Source organism: Vanessa atalanta, chromosome Z (genome assembly GCF_905147765.1).
Source record: "Vanessa atalanta chromosome Z, ilVanAtal1.2, whole genome shotgun sequence".
Lineage (NCBI taxonomy): Eukaryota > Metazoa > Arthropoda > Insecta > Lepidoptera > Nymphalidae > Vanessa > Vanessa atalanta.
The window spans coordinates 13,386,205-13,408,823 of NC_061902.1; the positions used below are offsets into that span (position 1 = coordinate 13,386,205).

A 22,619-nucleotide genomic window follows, 5' to 3' on the forward strand; every position below is an offset into this window, starting at 1 on the left:
AGTTTTACTCTCATTTCAGTTTTAAACACGATTTTATTAAATTTATTACTTATCTGTCTGTTTTACGGTTCTTTTTCGTTGCGAATTTCATGATCGATTTGAATCTTTAAAACGCTTAAAACTAATTGAAAGTGTAATTAAAAATTAATTTCGTAATACACATTATAACATTAAATGTTGTGTTGTAGTCAAATTATAATGTAGTAGTTAAACCTAATTATGCAATTAATTTTAAATTTAACTTCCTATAGCGAAACAATAATATACCTACTAGAAAATTATGACGAAAATCGATTGCAAAATTTACTGTTTAAAGCAGTACAGTTTATAATAAGTAAAAGCAAAAATACTGTCTTTTAAAAAAAGAGTTGTTTTGTATGACACTCGGTTGTAACTAAAATGCTTTTGAAATATTATATTATATATTTAATAAAGGACAGAGGGTAGAAATTTAACAACTTTCAAGAATAATTAAATAGCACGAATAAAATTTTTATAAAATCTCGTGTGAATTAAAACAAAAAATAAGTTTAAACAATGTCATATAAAACCTTATACATATAAAATAAAGACAGGGAAAGGTCACCTGAAGAGGGCATAAGGCATTTTCCTTGTGACAATTTCTGCCAAAAATTCCAAAAATTACATATATCATTTAATTTTTTGGAAAAGCTTTCCCTAATATTGTAAATATGAAATTGTTTGTATTGCTTTCATATGTCATAAATCAAAGTTATAATGAATGTACGTTGACGCCAGATTATCGCTATCTTGTCGAATTTCATTAAAATAGATTCTATGCTTTCAGTACAATATTCGTGCTGTAGTCAGTACTCTTTCTCGGTAAAAGACAGTATTTACCGGAAATATCATTTCTGAATAGACGTGTATTTTTATTCGACCATCTGGATGTCGGTGCATGCACAAGCGATCTTTTGATGCCTCCCAAAATACGGATAGTTTGAGCTGGTTTTAAAGGCTCTTCAGCCACACTTTGTATCAGAGAATTCAATGTACCGTTCGCTTCATCAAAGTACTTTTAGTAAACAGCAAGAATACTTGGCCATTTATTGCGGTTAACAGTAGTTTTGTCCCGAAATAAGTTTTGACTGTAACACATACATAATACATACATGTTTTTACATAAATAAGTGGGTTATGAGCCTAATTTCTACAACGATATATTTTCAAAATATATTTTTATATCAGACGACCTTGTTTCATATTTATTTATATTAGTACATATAAACATTCAACAATGAATAAATGTAACTTAAGTCAACAATAGCTTCTATATAAGTCTCGTATTATCCAATGTCTTATCAATTAGATTCGATTATTTATCAGTAAGTGGTCTTAATTAGGATGGCGACTGATCATATTGATTAATTTGATCAATTTACGAGTAGGTATTGTAATTAAACAGATAATTGAATAAAATAATGCATATTTTATTACTATAAAGGGTATACTAAAAACTTATTATTTGTTAAGATAAATATACTAGCTAATCTAAATTGTTTCGCGCGTAGAGTGAGGATAAATCATAGTAAATAGTATTTATGAATAAATGGTTAAGATTTTTTTTTTACTGTAAGTAGTTGGTTCTGTACAATTATATATATAATATAGGTAGTATATATGATAGGTCGCATACGAGATATCGTCCAAACGTAACTCGGTTTTTAAATCGTATCTCTTTACTGTTCACTGGGGTTGTTTTAAGTTTCCTTATCTTTAGTTATTCTCCGAAGAAGGTGAACGGAGCATGCAAAAGACAAACTAGAATATTTTAAAAGTAAAGTTGTTTTCTTTATGAGGGGATGTCGAAAAGGACCTATTCAATAATAATATAAATGATGGTAATAGTTTATCGTTTCATAGATTTCTGCTTTTTTTTTAGTTCTAGAAAGACATTGGTATTTGAAATCTCTTTTAATATTAAAGCGACGTGTGAGTAATTATGCAAAAAAATTGGATCAGCAAGATTGTTTTTCTATCTCGTCACATCACAAACCTAATATTGCTCTTCTATAGCTATTAATATAATCGTATAAGTCTAATGAGGTCTTGTCGAGTGAGTAAAAATGTATTTAGATTTTCTTCTAAATTCTAAAAAAGTATAATTTTTACATTTTCAATATTAATGTATAGAAGAATGTTAGCAAAACCTTGGATACAAACTAGTATGAATTGTATTCAAGTCGATCCATTGCGAGGACGCGGTTCACTCGATGGCTTTTACGGTAGTTAAAATAAATTTATTTCGCGTCACGTGCTCCGCGAGCTGTACTTACACTAACTAAACTACAAGCACTTATTCACGGAATCCTGTAAATATTTTATTATGGAACGGTAAATTCATAAATATTATAATAATAATATTTATATAATAGAATCTAGATAATTTTACATTCATAAAAAATATATCTTGTAGTATACTTATAGTAAAGTTTCTGCACACGTTTAATTTTAAAAATAACATGATACCACTAAAGCTGACTACCATACTATTCATAACAAAACATGGTATCAACATATGTTTAAATTAAATCATTATCATCATTATATAATTCATATGTCATATACTTTTCATGCGAAATTTAGATTTTGAAGTTTTGTTACTCAATACTTCGAATGGGTGAAAAAATAAAATTTCATACAAGTTAACGCTTATCCTATTACAATACAAAGGATACGTTTTTATAGTGTCGTTTTCATAATCTTCTGGTGACATTATTTAATAATAATTTTATAAGAGGACTATATTCGTAAATACATTGTGATCGCTATCATTTCCAGCGAGGAATAATAGTAAAATACAACTCATATCGATATTCCGACGCAGTTCGAACCATTGGAAACAAGAGTATAAAGCACAAAGTGTTGCTTCGAAACCAGTTGTTAGCGTTCGTTATCAATCATAATATAATACAGTATCGATACAATAATATTAAATAACAAAGAAAAATTTAAAAATATTTTATATATCCGCCATATTTGTGTTTGTACCATTTGCTTGTTGTATTATTCTAACTGAACAAATACATAAATGATTACAAAAACGAAAATTATTCTTAAAATTAAAGTGAAGTTTTTTGGCGATTCAACGGGGAAATGCTGCTAGCATTCTCGCCACCATGGGACGCGGTCAAGATTTATACTGTAACTATTATGAATTCATTATATATTTAAGGACTTAATATTAATTATTCTTATGTAATATAAATAAATTAATGAAAGTAAATCAGGGCACGAATTTTGAAAAAAGAACGAATACCACATAAATATGAAAAAGGAACATTACCACCGGAGACGTTTTCTAACGTAAAGGCATTGAACTTCCACGTCACTGACTGTTTGAGGATACACTGTAAACAAGCAGGACATCATTAATACTTAATTTCATTTGTAAACATATATAAACACAGCGAAATCATATTACATGACCACTTCTAAAAAAGTCGCAATGCTATTATATAATTCGCAATTAACGTATACAAAAATACATGGCAAATCAACATTACAAACCGGTAAACAAAGTAACCAAGAATTATGCTCCGTAGAGTATTAAATATTAGCAAGCAATTTCCAACAGCCGTGTAAAATATGTCGCAAAAATAAAAACATAAAATAAACCGTCACTTCCTCATAACTACGTACCAGCCGGCCGTAAACACTAGCTTTGGTTATATTAATAGTGTTCGAAGTCACCATATTCTTATGAAAATAAGTTGGGTTACGCTTGATTTAGATAAAACATTTTTGTTGAATATTTTGTTGGATGGATAAACAAATAATTCGTATAATTTTATGGGCACTATTTACATCTATACACCGACGATGCCTCGAAACAATATATACTATAACCTTTTTAAAATTACGGTGATCACGATATCAACGTAGGTCAGTCATTATATATGACATTCATTTTATAGTCATGGGAATGCAAAAGAACCAAGAAGGCCGATTTTTGGATTTGTTTTAGTAGGACCTTAGAAAAGCTTAATTTGAAATTGTCGACCTCGATTTCCTATGTGCGTTCGACGCCATCTTGAAAAAGTGTTAAATTTCGATTTTTTTTGTGCGATAACTCGACTGTGAGTCGTGAGACGAGGATTATTATGAGATACTTTTATTGCTTCATATAGGCTCTACAATTTAGTTCCTATACATTTTTAACCTACCGTTGATGTTTATTGTGATATCGATGGCGAAACTGAAAAAAACAGTGATCAGTTACGACGTTTTTTTTTTCTATTTTCACCTTTCTCTTGTTATCCAAAACATGTAGAACACACTGAGACCTACATAACCGTTTTTTAAATAAAAATTATACTTTTATACTGTAAACAACTTTTTTAAATTTATATTCTTCTCCTTTTCAATGGTCCACATTATTTTTTCAATCGTCTAAGAGTTGCGATCATCCTCATTGAGCTGCATGTTGACTCTTGAGACGTGGTCGTTTGTCTAAAACGGATGACTGAGCACACAATACCAGCATTCCTGCACTCACAGGCAGAATCGCATTTCTTCATTTTGGCATTTCTCGCACAGTCGATTCAACACTTTTTTCAAGATGGCGCCGAACACACAGGAAATCGAGGTCGACAATTTTCTAAGATCCTCCTACAATTTATCCAAAAATCAGCCTTTTCGGTTCATTTGTATTTCTCGGCCTGTTTTTTGTATATAATGACTGGACTAACGTCGATTATGACACGACATGACGTCCGTGTTTTTTTTAATTAATCATTTATTACGTATATTAAAATGAAGATATGTTTAGCTATATTAAAGAGGGGCTAGTAGAGGCATTAAATTATTTCCCGAGCGACGCGGCGTCCTTACACGGACTACTAGGAACGCAAGATCGTCAACATCCCATGCACATACATACTGACGACAGTGCGTGCGGATGCGTCATGAATACAAACAAATCCCATTTAAATTTGTAACGAGTATCGAAGCGACGCTATGTCACGAAGGACAGTGTTATGACCATGACGATTAATGTTGTTTTCCTTCTCGAAACATAATGCCCAAACTCTAGACGGAAGATAAGTTAACAGTGAAACATAAATTGTAATCTCGCAAGCTATTCGTTTAAGGCAACGCAACGCTACGCTTCGTCGCTATCACTTCGCGTATTTTAAATGAGGTTTTACGACTTACGTTAACAATTATATACGAGCGGCATTATGGGTCAGTCAGTAGTCCACTTGCCTGCACTTGTCCATACTGCAGGTCATCGAGAAGAGCGGCTTCCAGGCGCAGCGATCTGGTCACAAGGCGCTTCTTGCGTCGCTTGTGCATCGTCAGAAACCGGCCGGTACACACACTCGGCTTCTTCATTATTCTCATTTCATTGACGTCAACTCGAGTTACCAGCACTGGGACTTCTTGAACTGCAACAATATAAAAACATGCATTTAATACTTTCAGTAAGGAATGATGGAAGATTAATCGAAAATTAGAGTAATATTCGATTGTAAGCAGGAATATATAGTTGTTATATTGTAAATGTGAGGTGTTGCTAATTGCCCCTATATTTATATTTGTATGAGTCAATTAATTCGAATCATTAACACGAGAACTGATGAACACAATAAGCGATTCAACGATATAACAATATGATAACGATACATAAATTTATCAGAGTTAGTGCCTACAATCGATAGTACGGAATATTGCCGTAAATGACAATCTGAAATAACATACGATTTTCGATGATAAAACCTGTTTCGTATACAATATTTAGTCTTAAAAAAAATAAGTCGTAAACAAAATTAAGTCATTATTTGAAACAAGGTAGTATTTAAATAACACAAGAATACGAATAAGTGGTAAAATTCATAGAAAATCGATTATAAACGCTTGCACGTCAGACTCGGTATGTAACGTGCCACTCATATACGATAACTAAATTGCGTAATCACTCCTCCAGTATTACTTACACCTCGGTTTAGATTGCACGACACTACGACAGCTTCCATGGGGAAACATCACTATTGATACATATTTCCTACGAGAGTAATCCGTATACTTACGCAACATGAAGATAACTTAGACACCGCAGCAACCGCGACAAAAAATACCTCATGGAATCGCTTAAAAAATAAAGGATATACTATTTTGGATCTAGGCCACTACCCATAAACATTTTAAAGATACAATAGTTTGGTATCTATTGTTATGTGTTGCATACACCTAATTTCAGCCAGACAGTCCATTTCCGAACGTTTTATTATAATTTATTCATCGATACGATATCAGTTTACGCGATCACTATAATAATAATCTCGGGTTGATATAGCTACAGCACTACGGAATAGCTGTTTATCACGCAGTGTTTACTGATCGTTGATAAAAAGCCAGTAAAAGCTTGTATAAGTCGTACAAACTAATGTCATCTATATCGAAGAACTATTGGTTATCGGGCGCTGTGTAACTCGTTATGATCATTATAACTGATATGAATCTATACCACGTGATATTTTAAAGCATCTCCTTTAATTATAAAAATAAATAAATAAAGCCAGCGTAACTCGATACGTATGAACGTAGTTAAACGTTTGTAACGTCAGACAAATTTTTAGTCAAACGTTTGCGCCTACATAATTATACTTAAAACAATATAATCTCTTGTTATATTTAAAATATGTTCATGAAATCAAGCCAATGATGATATTTTCAATCTGCTGCCTTAATCAGATTTTCTCGTTAAATTTTCGACCAAAAATCGTAATTGCGATTCAACGTGGAAATGCTGCAAGCATTACAGACGTTATTCAACACGTTCATGATATATGGTGCAAATGCAATTTTTAATTTTTAATCTGTAGGTAATCAGTTATGTCCTTTATACATGAGAACAAAACATAAATCGCATAAAAAAAAGGTTTCAGCTTATATTTTGTGTGTGTCATCTACTATGATAGTATTTTATTTGCATTTAATTTGATCTCCTACTTACGCCGAATCGTAATTGAAAAATAAAATGTAATATTCGATTTAAATTTAATACTGATGTGTTCAAAATGAAAAACGACATTCAAATAATTAAAAGAAAAATCTTCTGATCTGTAGGGGGGATTGTTGAGGTAGTCAGTTGAGGCCATTAAAAATATATTTAGAGCCTAGGCGAGGTCACAGGTTGCCTAAGGAATATTGGGTGATTTATCTCAGGCCCTTTTGTGTGCAAAACGAAACGCTGGCCATAAAACTACATCACTATGGGATCAGAGACGCTGCGCTGAACCTTCTGATTTCGTATCTATAATCGGATTCAGAGGGTTGATGTTAATGGAAGGAGAACCCCCGGGGCCCTGGATAGTCAAGGATGTATTCTTGTTCCACTTTTCTTCCGCATTTATATAAATTAGTTGCCTTATCCTTTATGTGATAAATACAAGGAAGCATTGTTTTCTGAGGTAACTTATTTAGTTTTTGTAATAAATACACTTCTAACAAAAGTACAGCTCTCTGCCGTTTTATTTAACTTCTCCTCTACGCAAAGATTGCCAGGAAGAGATTTCTATTTAGGCGATACGACTGTTTATACGAGTAAAATTTATTTATATATTTTACTATTTTTGGTACGCAATTAAGCATATTTTTAATCATTAAAATTATTATTATTATACCTAGAGAGCTGAAGTTAGAATTTTTCATAAAACAAACATTATAAATATGATGATTGTGTCGTAAGAAACATTAAGGACGTCTCCTACGTCTCCGTCTCATGGTAGCGAAGCGATATCAAGTGACAGCGCTTCGAATTTATAAATAAAAGTGCTATTTTCGTTCCTCCTGTCTGCCTCTGACGCGGATGATCTGAATCCTTCTGAAAGCGATGAAAATCGGAAAGGATATATCGAGGCTCCGTCTTCTGTAGTAATCTATTTTATTTTTTTTATTTACATAATGCGTACTAAGTGGGAACAGGGTTAACCTGCACGAAGGGCTTCAATTAATGACATTCTACGAAAAAAGTTTGCTAGTATCTGGGCTCCGCGTTGAGAATTGAAGGCGCTTCAAAAATTATGTTTATATGTCCGCCTTTCTGAGGCTTGAAATAATTTATATAAAATATAAGTTGTATGGAATAAATCGTTCTTTTGACGTTTCTTGCAATCACGACGATAACATGAACGGGACTAAATATTAAATGTAAAGATTATGAAAGGTTATTCAACTTACTAGAAAATTTCGATAGTTTGTAATCTTTCGGTAAGATTAAGTTTTAGTTTTTATAATTTAACTAAAATTCATATCGAAACATATTAATCCATAGAAAAAAAATGCGTTAAATTGTATGTTACTGACTCTTCGAGAGTTTTCAATCTTGGGATTACTATTTAAATTTTAACGGTGTTTACGGTGACATGCAGTTACCGAACTAATCAGAAAATATTTGCTTGTGCTTATATCTTGATATCGCGATATGGAAAAAAGAAATACAACTTGAAATATTCCAAACAATAAAGACAGAGCTCTTAAATAATCTCGATCGGGCTTTAAAACCCGACCGCATCTCCAACTTTTATAAGCCAAATATGATGACATTTTTTATTCGTTCCATAAAATTTACTCAGAAATGCAAGTCGAATACAATTTTTAAAAAAGTTTTCAAGACAAAGTATAGTAGCTTTAAAGCACTTTAAAGTGGGACACTGCTTGACGGATTTTAACAGTGTTTTCTCTACCGTGATGAGTGCATGTCGCGCTCTCTCTAACAACGAATAGTCCTCGAAACGAAAGTTTAAGTTTAGAAGATAGAACCTAATCATTTTTGGGCGTTATATTCTAATCGCATTGAATGAAATGTTTTTGAAAGTTCGTTTATTAATTATGTTTTTATCAATTCCATCGGCTCGTATGTTGCCCTAAGCGGCCAAAGGACATCATCAATTTGCCTCCATGGAATTACAATACTTGGTAACTAAATATCTGCGGCCTCACAAACAAGCCGGGTCAGTTTGATTGTCTGTCTCCTGAACTCTGTTGCGATAATTGAATAAGTATTGACTTCAATTGCAAATTTACTCCGTTATTTAATATTTGAGTTTTATTATTTCCGTTATTGCATGATAATGTGCAAATAGATATGATTATTTATTCAGCCCTTTAAAATATCGTTCAGTTAAATATATCTTTGTTGTCAATACTAAATCAATAGTATCTTATCGTACACATATCGTTTCAATATACATATATTATGTGTTTAATAATAATTCAACTAGTTCGTATGAACTATTTACTGAAGTACATTCCAAACATAAGTTTATTGAAATATTGAAATTATACGTCATGAATACGAAAAGAATAAAATGGTATTTATTTACACAGTTAGGCTTTCATAAGTTACCGGAAAATTAATTAATAATATTTCTACGAAATAATACTAATTCATCGAAAAAAGACATTTATTTGTCTGATATGATAAAGGAATATTTAATATTTTAAAATGGTTTGTCGTAAACCTACATATTAGTCGTCCCTTTAAATAAGTCACGCTCAGCGTTTTCGTCGTATTTCATTATTTCTATCAATGAGTGTTACAAACAAAGCTGTTATACGTTATATTATATCGTACTATCATAATAAATTAGATTTATGGTCCGTATGGATATTTTATATTCATTCTTACATGAACCGTTGGATTCTGTTAACATTTTGGCATAAAAAGCGACATGTAGGAGAAAGCGGTGTGTCAGTAGGCTTAATATCCGATCATATTTTAATAAGTGTGCGGTGGTTTTCTTCTGCGAGTCAATCATTGCAATAATCTGTATATATAAAAGCGAAATACCACACAGTGATTAATCACGAAATCTCAGAAACCATTACACCTACAAACTTGAAATTTGGCAGGCAGGTTACTCGAAACTCCACCAAGTTTGTATGAAAGTTCTATGTTTTTGAAGTAAGACTTGAAATTTAAAATGAATGCTGTGGATGGCGTGGATGAGTACTGATAATGTATCTCTAGAAATAAACCTCCTTTTGGGGTTAAAACAGGGAATAGTAGTGTGTATGAAAATCCAATTATATTGAAGTTAAAGTTATTATGGCAGAAGGATTTTAAATAGTATTTAAGTATTATTGAAAAAAACTACTTACTATTAATAAGGAGGAATGTTTTATTATAAAAATAAAAAAAGTTATTTATCTTGTAGTATGTTTGTAATAAATAAAATCTGAATCTGTTGTACCGATTATCCAGCAATAACATTTTATTTTATTTCATTAAAAATAAGACTCATACAAATACAAAATGATATAGGATTATAGGATTGACTAAAAGGAAAGCAAAGCTTAAACGATTTTCTCATATAGTTTTAGATACTTGAAATTTGCCTCTAATCACATGTTATAGATTTGTTTGTTCTATCATCGTAAACATTTAATTTTATAAATATTTTATTATATTTTTTATGGTACTGTTTTTACTGAAAGGATTATAAAACAATTTAAAATAAAAATGTTTATTATGACAGTTTTATGATTTATCTTTATCAGATTTTAACAACACTATATGACACATAGAACAAAATCACAATACCAACAAAATGAGCTCGTTTAACCTATGCGAGTTGAATAACGAAGTTTTCATATTTTTATGATCAGAACTGTGACGACAACTTCATTCTCGTGGAATTTAAAAACTAGAATAGTTTTAGATGCTCTTCTTTTTTATCCACTTCTACGAGTAAAAGTTAAAGGAAGTTTATTATACTCATAAAACTAAGGCAGCTGTAATATCCTAGATAAAGATAAATAATCCACTTTTTTTTCTACCAGATACTCAAACAAACGTTTATTAATTAGTCTCGCTAGGAAAGTAGTAACAGAAATCGCATTTGAAGGTACCTTAGGTATAAATTTCATAAATTCTCGTATAACTTTCAGTTACGCCATTCGTTATTATTTCACCAGAGCAAATATTAAATTCATAAAACTTTGAAGATGGTTTTGTTATTATTTGACCGACGATATTTATGCAGTTTTTTTCGTAAGCTACTAGATTTGTTATGAAACGTTCCCGTAAATGCAGGCCGCGCGCCGAGAATTAGAAGTATGTTTAACATATTCGACTTTACAAAGACCACTGGTATTAATACACATATTGTTTTATATTTACTAGTAAATAACTTTAAATGTTATATATCATAAAAGAGTTTTGAGTTTGTATTCGTGGATTTTCACACTGGATATATAATTGAATTTTTTGATGTTTTGTTTAATAATGTAACTATTTTATTAAATACAGACGTTAGCAAATTCGATTTTTCGCTTGATACAACGAATGAATGAATGGATTATGTATTTTGTCATCTTTATTAATCTTAAACCTAAAACGTGAATACTAAGTTGATTTACAACGAAAAACTGAACTATATCTGACTGCATCTGCTATGGTTTTGATTATTTATACTGACCCAGTTAGAAATAAATCTAATATGTATTTTAACAATGTACCGATAACAGTTCTTTAAAAAAATAACAACTAAAAACTTGTCGTTTAAATATTCTAACAGTAAATATAACTATTTCGAAACCTACAATTATTATCACTGGTACATCTATTATTCCATTGACGACTGTGAGAGATCCAATTCTTTAAATTTGAATTAATATAAATCCTACACGTGAACCATTAGTAAGATTTACGGGTTCTATTGAATAATTATAGAAATAAAAAATACATACATCTACTTACTCATAATGCTACTTACTCATACTACTGCTATCCCGATACATTTTTTCAATAAAACCTTATTTTAAAACTAGGGAAATAACGCGAGAACATACATCAATGCCTTTGCATGAGAGCATCGTACTTGAGTAATATTGATATAGCCCCCAGACGCTCATAGTATTATCACAATAAATTGCATTATCATCCTGTACGGTTAGAAAAGCATAGAAAAGCAATTTGAAATATGGCGAAAATCGATAAGGTAATAATACTATCAATGATTTTCCATTTTCTTTGACCGTTTGTGATTGTATAAATAAATATTTAATCTAGTGATTGTTATATGACAAATTTTCTAGAATTTCGGATTCGGAATTTTCTAGAATTCATTCTCATTGTGATTGTGTTTTGTATCTGATAGTTTTGGCAGCGTTTCCACATAAATGTCTGCACTGACAACATTCTCGATGAGTATATATGTAACTTTGTATAAAAAAAATAGAAATATATAAATATACTATAACAGGCGAATTTCTAGTTTTTATTATAATATAGATTATTGTTATTATAATCGTAATGAAGTATTTTATATTACCTAATATACTTTCAAAAAATTAATACTTGAAAAAACTTACTCTGACACTAGACTAGGATTCATCATCTATCAGATGTGAGTGAAATCGATCTAAACAGTGGAGCGTGACAAATTCCAACTACTAACTATTCAATAATATTTTACATTAACGTAAAAAGAATAGATTTTTTAATTGTATAAAAATCGCGGCATTAATCCACTACGGTCTAAGACAATACGAAAGGGCCAGCTTAAACGGCGTCAGCTCGGCGCATCGTCTACATTTCTGGATAAGCGCCATTTCGTGACCAAACTTTATAAAATAAAAACATTAAATATCGAATTTAACTTTTATTTTTTTACATATAAGACTTTATTTTACTTATATCTTAATAATTACGTCTACGATTGACCTGATGGAATCCTATCCACAATTATTATAGAGCGTTAAAAATACTGATTTTTTAGTCGATAACATATATCCGCAAAATTCGTATAATCGATATTAAATCTATGAAATTCAATGACATGACAGTTCAACGGGCGTCTTACTTACATTGGGATCAGAGTAATGTATGTGATGTTGTCCAATATTTATAATGACACCGACTGTACACGAGATACAAAGACGACACTTACTTTACGGTGTCAGAATGTTTTTACAGTGTAAATATTTAAAAACGTAGCCAATATATATAATTAAAGAAAACAAATAAAAAAATAAATATGTAGTAACAAGAATAAATGCATTTTTTTCTTACAATATATATATTATAATAATACACACAGCAACGAAGTATATAATATACGAGTCATGCACCTCAAGGGAGAGAAGTAGAGTGGCGACAGAGATAAGGAATGGCGGTATTCTTATACCGCCATTCGCCACGTTCTCTTGAACGTCGTGTACCGTCGCGGCGTACCGACCGATCGAGTCCACGTCGATACAAAGTGTACCAATGGATGACTCTTATCCATTAATTTAAAAAAAAAATTACCATTTTTCATAAAATACAGACTAATTAAATAAAAGAATAACTTTCATTTAATATAATTCTTAGCAAATTCCGGATTTTTAGACACCTTACATAATATTGTCTACGTTTTAAATCGTCTTATATTAAAAATTAATGAAACCTCTTTGCTAGGGTATCATTCGTGTACCCAAGTGAACAATATTACTATACGGTATTATACTATGAGGAAGCTGTATTAAACGAAGCTAATAGGTTAATATTGGACGAGAAATATAAATATTAAAGGAGGATAGTAATACTATTTTATCTGCTTGTTAAACTATATGAACATACCTACGCGTTTCACGATATTTGGTGAGGCAAGGTAAATAAAAATATTTAATAAGTATCATATGAGTGCAATATATTTATATATTATATTATAAAAATTCTGTTGTTAATGTCATTTGTTAACGTGAACTTAACTCGTGGAACCGAATAAACGCCTGCAGCGAAACCTTCTGCATTATAAAAACGAATATAATTTGCGAGTATCAAAGCTGACGCTAGGTCTGAAATGCAAACTGCTTTTTAATTATATTTAAAAGTAATTTTAAATCAAATTTGTTTTAATTAAATGTTATGTCAAAAAATAGAAATTGTTTTCGTGAATGTTTTTGATGTTATCCAGAATTGCTTAATTAAACATTTTTGTATGCATTATTCAAAAAACACTTTTGGATACTGCACAAATAAAAACAAGAAACATTTGTTTGTTATTTCTCTTTAAGGAGAAAAAGCATTTTGTATATTCATTTAGATTTTATTAACATCGAGCATATGTACATGTTTGTCAATTCGTGTTTTCATTCATGCATTCGAAGAAAACTAATATTGAAGTTTGCGATTACCAACGTCAAAAAAGACGCCAGCTTTCCTTCTTAAAGCATTATTTTTTAAATACTCTACCATATTTATCATACCATATTTCTTACTTCAAAATGACGAATTTCTCTATAAACTTGAATTTCCAATTTCATCTCCTGATGCGATGGATTTTTAAAAACGTTATAATGAATTCTGTTTCCATTTTTCTAACATCAAAATTGAACTCCAAAACATATTTTCAACCTCAGTGAATCGTCATAGGGTGTGAATTTCCAAAAACGTTGTAACAATTGTCCTTTATAACATGTAAAATAACGAACATCCTATCCATAGTCAGTATCATCCTAAATTTCAACCTCATACGTGATAAATTTTCAAAAAAGCTTTAACAACATTTTTAGCTCATAAATAAAAACCGATTACTATATTTTTTACATCAGACGAGACGATACAAACTTTCATTTAATTTAACCCCCATTTACGAGATGAACTTTGAAAAATCCTATCTTATTGAGATCCTATGTTCTATTGGGAATTTTTTAAAATTTAATCATGTTAGATTAACCGTGTAGGCGGTGCGTTGTGTGTGAATCATTTTAAAATTTTACTAAGTAGATAGATAGATAACGTGACTGATGATCGTCTGTTTTAGCGTGTAATAGGTAAAGTATTATCCATTTAAAGCACCCAAGAGAATTACATGTACTTCCATATTGAAATTTGTATAAATTCTTTAACGCTACATAAATGTAAAAAAGGAACCAGTTTAATAAAATAATTATACCTTGGCGATAGTTTAAATGTGTATATACATATACAATACAATACATAACTTTTACTATAATTTTATAATTAGACTGAGTATTCTATCTGTGACAAAACCCAAATTGGTAGAATTTCTTGCTTATCTGGTAGCATGAATTTCACTTTGAGTTTAAGTCGTTGGTCCTGCGCCTGTACTCTTTTCTGTCGTCTCACCGAATTATGAAAGAGTACCTGATTTTGCGCGCTCACTTGGGCACTATATGTCCCACGCAGTTTTCCAGTTTATTTTCATAACAACCGTCGTGGCTAACATCAGTCATCAGTAACTTTACTACTTTAAAGTCAGTAACTAATAAAGTTTGATTTGAAATTAACATACAATAACAGTAGCGCTTTCTTGTTACATTAATTCCAGTTACTTCTTATTTTAATGTTGCTAATTAATCAACTCAACTTTAGTTCCAACGAAAGTTTCTATTACATTCATACAGTGAAAATGTAAGGAATTTAAAAAATCAAGTCACGAAAGGATGACGTCACGATGCAAAAATAATATATTTATAAGCAAAAAAAAAAAAAAACTTTTCATACGTCGTTCTATTTAAAGTGTGAGTTATAAATAGGTCAACATCTAAAATGTCTGGGTAAAATAACGTCTTAATTAATGAATATTTATATCTAGATACTCTTTTTTTATCATATTAACGACTTTACTGCAACTGCAATATCACACGCATGGCTAATAAGGACCATAAAATTCAGGCTAGCGTAACGTGTCATAATGGAATTGCATGCTATAATGGGTCAATGGCGACCAAAGGATTGCCTTTGATAACAGCTTATATTGCCTTGTCATCCGAACTATATTGTCTCCCAACCTATCAACTATGAGGAGCCTTTGTCAAAGATGGGTTTTGTATCGAGTTTGTTGCAGACATTGTACTACGTTTAAAACGAGACATTATAAAATATTATTTGTGAACAATTATTTTCTACGTCTGTCAAAAGAAAATTTTAGTTCGGAACGTTTTGTATTGTGTTTGCGATGTGAAGTTTTCTTATCCAATCTTCAAGTCGAATAGGAAAAATGACGTTTTGAATTTCGCGTTTGTCGCTGTGATGGCTGTACGACGAACACAGCACATTCAGTACACGTTACAATACTGTTACAGGTAATACAAGTTTGCAGAACTCCATTATACGCTTTGTGGGACGTGAACGTTTGAAACACCTCAACTTCACTCTGAATGTGGCCGTCTTTCATCGTCGTGCCTTTAGATAATATAATGATGCTCTCCTTTTGAAATGCAAATAATCTTATTGAGATTTTATCTTTGATATTTTCTAATTTTGTTCTAAAGCAATATTGGACGTTAATATTTTTAATAAATCCAGTATATTTATATCTTTACCTACATTTTGGTTCATGAGCTAGCAAAACTTTAGCTGACAAGTTTGTTAAACGTTCTAAAATTCATATAGACATTTATTCAATTGCTGTTTTTTATCTGTTCCTCGTTTTTTTTTTTCTTAAATTAACATATTTTAGTATATCAGGTAGATTTTGTATGACACCGTAAGATCGTATACGATGCGTAATGTACAACGCATACGCTTTTTTTTTCATATGCGTTCTTCTAAACTGTTCTTCCAATGGTTAGCTAGTGCTCACTTGGGCTTGCGCACACACTCAATCACTTTAGTAGTTGGTCAGACTTTAGAATTGGCCGCAGTAGTCGAAATTTGGACAACAATACATTTTATATGAAGACCATATTGTACATTAAGGTTATACCTATAGAATCACTAACAACATTTGTTAAAATTTAAAGTTATTTACTTTAATTTTTAGTTGCCAAAAAAAAAGTTATAAAATTATAAAAAAATATGAAATGTGTTCAAACTAAAATAAAATTTATATCATTATAATGATATACATTATACACATATAATTAAACAGGGTTGCTGTCACTATTAAATTAAAAAAATAAATGATTAGTGCTTCTGTTGGTTGGTTGGTTTCTGGACGTTTCGGTCCATTTGTCACATCGAAACATCAAGATTAAAATGTTAAAGTGACTTGACGTATCGGTATTTTGACAATCTTAACGAGACGGTTAATAATAATCGATTTGCTACATTTCTTATTATAATAAAAGCCGTAAAAGTAATATAAACAACAAAACAGATGTTTGTTAACATTTTATTATAAACGAGTTGCTTTAAGTAGGACAAGCCAATTTTTTTTTTGTTGTATTTTCCTTTCGCAGGAGAGTCTGCTCAAAAGATTTAAATGAAACAAGGCGACGCTTAAGCCAAGAAAGAATTGTTACTTTTTAAGTCTTCCATTACAAATGACAGAGAAACAGCGCAACCAATGAAAAATAATTATGAAACTTAAATTAAATAGCTTAAGGAAATGACCGTATGAGCATTTCCTTCATCATTTTTTTGCAATTAAAGTAATTGTAATATTCACACGGCTTTTACAGGTTTATTTAAAAGTATTTTAGGTATATATATATATAATATAATACACAGAAATATATGTGTATAAATAAGCCTACAAAACCTAGCTGTAGGATCAACCATTCTTTATGAAAATATTTTGAAGCTGATTACAAAGAAACAAATGAAAAACACATAAAACCTCAGTAGAGTTTTCCAGACCCACGTGTTCTATCCTTAGACATAATATTCTTTAGTTAAGAGCACTAACTTCCATAAAACAGGCTATAATTTAATTTAGAAGTCGTACTAAACATAAAATAAGAGTAAAAATTAACTCGCATTTTTAAAAGAAACTGAAATAAATTCTCTTTTAATTATAATATATTAAATTAGAGTACATTATGCATCATTAGTTATAGTACAATGTAATCTTAGTGCTATAACTTCACTGAAACGAGTTAAGGAAATAGTTTAGGGCATAGGGCTACTGGTCAAAAACTTGTGACACGACTATAAGCTGAGTAAATATTATAAAATATGCAGAGAATGTCTAGACGTCTGATACAGACTGCCTTAAGTTTCCTCACGTTCTGTTAAAATGTACGGAACAAAGCTAGTGGGGTTTGCTGAGTGACCCTAAAAACTCATTGCTTTATATTAATTAAAAAGTATATACATTGTTAGTACAATTTATAAAACAAAAGCGCAATTCATATAAGTTCGCATTTGTTCTTCTATACTAACCGATTGATTTTGATTCATCATTATAAAATTAAAAATCAAAATATTCTTTATTGAAGTAGGCTTATAAAAGCACTTTTGAATCTTCATCTTACAGAACTACCACCATAATATAATTGTTGCGATGAATTTTAAAGGTTTTAATATACTATATAATACTTTCATATTTCATTTGATAATAGAAGAGAAGTATACTGTAGTTTAATGAAGTCGTTAAGGGGCTTTTTGGGATTCCGAAATGGCTTACGCTGACTAAACAATAAGAGATACATCAAGTTAACGTAGTGCTGAATGTTCAGTCTTAACAATCGCCTGAAGTAAATACCGCGACGGCATAAATCTTTTTACAGATCACAGTAGTATTAAAAAAATATCAAAATTTAACGTTTGTTTTGGTTCAATTTATTTGTAACACAATAGATATAAATTAGAAATTGTTTAAATATATGTTAGGTATGAGTAGTTTGAGAGTTTGAATGTGGAAACCCAGTGGTGATGTGATGATGTCTTGGACGATTTCGGCCAAAGGCCACATTCTCGAGGGAGGTAAGTCGACTGCGCATGACATATAGGGCAAATGTGAGCAAACAGAATGGTGCTCTATTCTCTCGCTCTAATAAAATCCGACCGAAAGGTACGTGTAAATGAATTCTGTAGCAATGTACTTTCAGAAGCAGTGCTGTCTTCATTACTCCAAATTATTTTAAAGTATGTCGTTTCAATACGCTTACAAAACTTTGATGTAAATTACATACATACCTTCTTCTTACTAAATCGATCGGATGTCATTAACTATAAACATGGAATCGAGAGATTCAGATTTTTATGGATAAATCCAGTTCAAAGGTAAAATATATAAATATATAATTGTATGTATAACTAAATTTTTGAGGGATTTGTTTGATCACAACCACAAAACAATAACATGAAGTATGAAAATTTGCTGGCTCTTGGCTCGTTCTTAATATCGTCTCTCTTGTTGCAAGGAAATCATTTTGACATGTATTAGGTCGGTGGTAGGCGTTCGTGCAGGAATGCCACCAATTATTCTACCGCCAAACCACAATACTCTGAATCGCTGTGTTCCGGTTGAAAGGTGGTTGGGGCAGTGGAATTGCAGGTACAAGGGTTATTGAATCTTAGCTCCCGTGGTTGGTGGCGCATTGTCAATGTACAAAGTGGTTTATATTTATTTCTCCAAGTGACAATGTCTAGACGAAAGTGACTCATATTAAAAAAGCATATGACTGGACTGTGTATGTTTAAGGGTACATGAAAGTTTATACACTTTCCGAATTTACTTTTTCAAAGGCTAAAGTGAGAAGATATGTTTTTACCTAAACAATTCAGATATTAGTTTAATCTTATTGTGTTATGCATCATTTTTTAAAATTTTTAATTTACATTATGTAGTAGTCTACTTAAGCTGTCAGATTTGTGTGTATATTGATAAATTGCTTTTACTGACCGTAATTAGTTTTGTGTGCCAAAAAAATAAATAAATAAAGTATTCATACGAATAATGTAATTTTAATCTTAAGTAAATATTCAAGCTAACTTATAGATTTATATGAATAAGCATAATTAATTAGAGAAAATCACTAATCTGATAAAGATAAAATCATGTATTATGTGTGTATTTTAAACGATAGACAAATGAATCGCGCTTTTCTCTAAGCCTTTTAAAAAGTACAATTTATTATGACCTACAATATATTCTGTAATGGGTTTTGATTTATTTTCTAGCGTCAACAAACCTCTCTCGTTTAAACCTCTTTCTATTAGTGAAAATCGTATCAAAAGGCTATGCGTGATAAAAAATATCATAAAGTATTTTATGTAAAATATATTATTAGATAGTATCGGTTGTGAACTCGTTGATATTTTTCGTATAATTTTCAGTTTTTATTTATATACTGGACATCAAAGCGCTTGGATATTTTGTAGCTTGACATCGTTTAAACACTTGACGCATGTTCAACGTTTAAACTGTCATTAAAATACACTACACTAACTTTAAAAGCGTGTACCACGTTCGACCAAATTGATAAAGCGTAATGGAGCGCTGTGATTAAGCTATACGAGGTTGCGTTTAAGAGAAAACCGATCCGATAGATGAGGGTCAAGATATGCTGGATACTGCCTATATGAAAAACTTTCGTTTATATTATGCGAATATAATGAATGACATGAATAATTCAACATATATTTTCCAAAACGATGTGCAATGACTAATTTCACAGAAAGTCCTTTTACACTTTAAAAAAAAAAAGAAGAATAACAACGAATGTATAATTGAGTAAACAATAAATCCTGCGAAGAATGAGTTAATGGGCTGAGAACACAATACGGAGCCTATATTTTAGAACATTCGTGTGAATCATGACGTTTTTAAAAGGGAAACACAGCACGTTCTCCCTGACAAAGTACAAAGGAAAGAGTGCTATAATTGAGTTGTGACCCAGTAGATGATGTAATTGTAGTTTTTTTTTAATTCTCATATCCTACATTTCTAGTTTTACCTATCATACATTTTGTATGCATTGTTCACTTAAATTTTTTAGTGAGCCTAGTGACTGTTTAGTGGGGTTTTTAACACATTTTGTTAGAATTAGAAGGTGAACTTTTAAAATCCGTTTTAATTTGTGTGCTGATTTTCCGAATGTAAGATTTGTTGTTGTCATTATCCGTATTAATAATTACTTAATTATAAAAGTATTCATTCATAAATACATAACGTTTTCATTTATTTACATAATTCACAAATTTAAAAGACTGACAATGTGGTCTCATCATAGACAGTCGTACTGTAAGAAATATTAACCATTCTTTAGTTAGTCAATTGAGGAAGATTAGATATTATAATATAACATCAAGTTACGACCCACTAGGGGCGGCCGCTTATCGCGGGTAAAACTGCGCGGAGCTGCCAGTTCAGAACAAAGACAAAAAAAGAAAGCATTGACTTTATTAATGTCGGAATCTTTATGTTAGTTTATCCCTCTCTCGCGATGTATAATATTTGTTACTATCGCAATGATTATTATCGTAGATAGAAAGAATATTTTTGTAAGTTGTAAGACGGCTCTACAGTTTATATTTCAAAAGCCCATAGTTGTGTTATGAACTCCAAATAAAACGCAATAATAAAATCGAAATTGCTTCACTTTATTCTGTAGCATCGATAAACGGTCACTGTTAATAAAATCTAATGCCTTCCCACGTAGCTTTTGACAAGAATACAACTATCAACACATTTATGATTATGATTATTTTACCCTCTGCCGGTATTACAATGCTGTCAAAATAAATGATGAAGTACAATTTTCATACAAACAAAAATCTATATATTATATTAGCAATGATGCTACAAAATATATAAAAGCATTAATAAAATATTGACTTCTTTTAACACAATTTAATAATTTACCGTACAAGTGTTGTGTGCGATATCAGATTGTAGAATTAAAAACTACATGCTAAAACCTCATACGAAGTTCGCATTAAAAGTGAGACCTTTTTTTTTCTCGCTGGAAATACGCTTTACGCGCTTCCCCCACGTGATGGAAGGTGGGGGGGGTACTCCCCGGAGCCCTGGACGCCGAGTGCGCCCAGGTACGCCGGGTTTACCCACTAAAAAACCAGCGGTACCCTCTCCGTCTTTCGGTGGGCGCCACGGGATCGCTTGGGCATGCTACCGTGACGAAATTAAAAGTGAGACCTCTTTTAAGCTGTACACAACCTAATTTAAAATTTACGCACAATTTTTGTGTATTTATAATCGATCAACCTATGCTATGCATAATGGATATAAAAACTACTTCTTAAATTAAGCTCTTTGCATTTTTATATTCATTCATAAAATTATAAAATTTTAACTAGATTATTTTGGTTTGTTGTTATTTTGAGATAAGACCGCCTTTGTACGTCTTCGTGACAACAGTTGTTACTAAGCTAAGACTAGGTTTAGATTTTTGTTTTTAATATTTTCGTATAAAATTAAGAGTATTCGTATTGTATTATTTTTATATATATAAAATATACAATAAATTAATATTAATGTATTACACATTTCATGATAAGTGCAATAAAATACATAAGTGTACACATATCAATATTATAATTTACTTTACAAGTAAAAAGAAAGATAAATTATTTGATGTGTGCGGCCAGAGGTCACTGGATTATGAAGTGTTATTTAAATGTAGAGCGTGTGGTGTTGAGTAATTTGAGGTTTGAGATAAACAGTCTTTAGATTTTATTAAGTAACATTTTGTAAACGACTTTTAAATTCACTTGTAGTTTCCAACCAGCCTTTTAGATATTGTTTACATTAATGTTTAGCCAAAGAGTAAACATTTATGGTGATAAGATGTGCTATTTTTACAGAAGTTAACCTATCAAATGTTTCTTTCTTCCGATGGACGGTCTGCACTGCCCCTAGACATTGGTAGATACTTTAAGAAATATTCATTTATTTATTTGGGAAGCCAACGTGATATACAAAGTATCTAATTCTATATATACATCAAGTCTT

The 22,619-nt window shown here is 31.0% G+C and overlaps 1 protein-coding gene across 2 annotated transcripts in view; it reads right to left on the reverse strand.

Annotated features, from left to right (window-relative positions):
• The window catches only part of LOC125076067 (cAMP-specific 3',5'-cyclic phosphodiesterase 4A-like), a 151,392-nt gene that overhangs the window by 96,524 nt on the left and 32,249 nt on the right, over positions 1 to 22,619 (reverse strand). For both annotated transcript variants that reach the window (XM_047688010.1, XM_047688011.1), the window contains exons 3-4: positions 5,230 to 5,411; positions 3,308 to 3,371 (exon numbers count right to left, since the gene is read on the reverse strand). In XM_047688010.1, the coding sequence (XP_047543966.1) occupies positions 3,308 to 3,371; positions 5,230 to 5,411 (246 nt within the window). The remainder of the gene's footprint in view (positions 1 to 3,307; positions 3,372 to 5,229; positions 5,412 to 22,619) is intronic.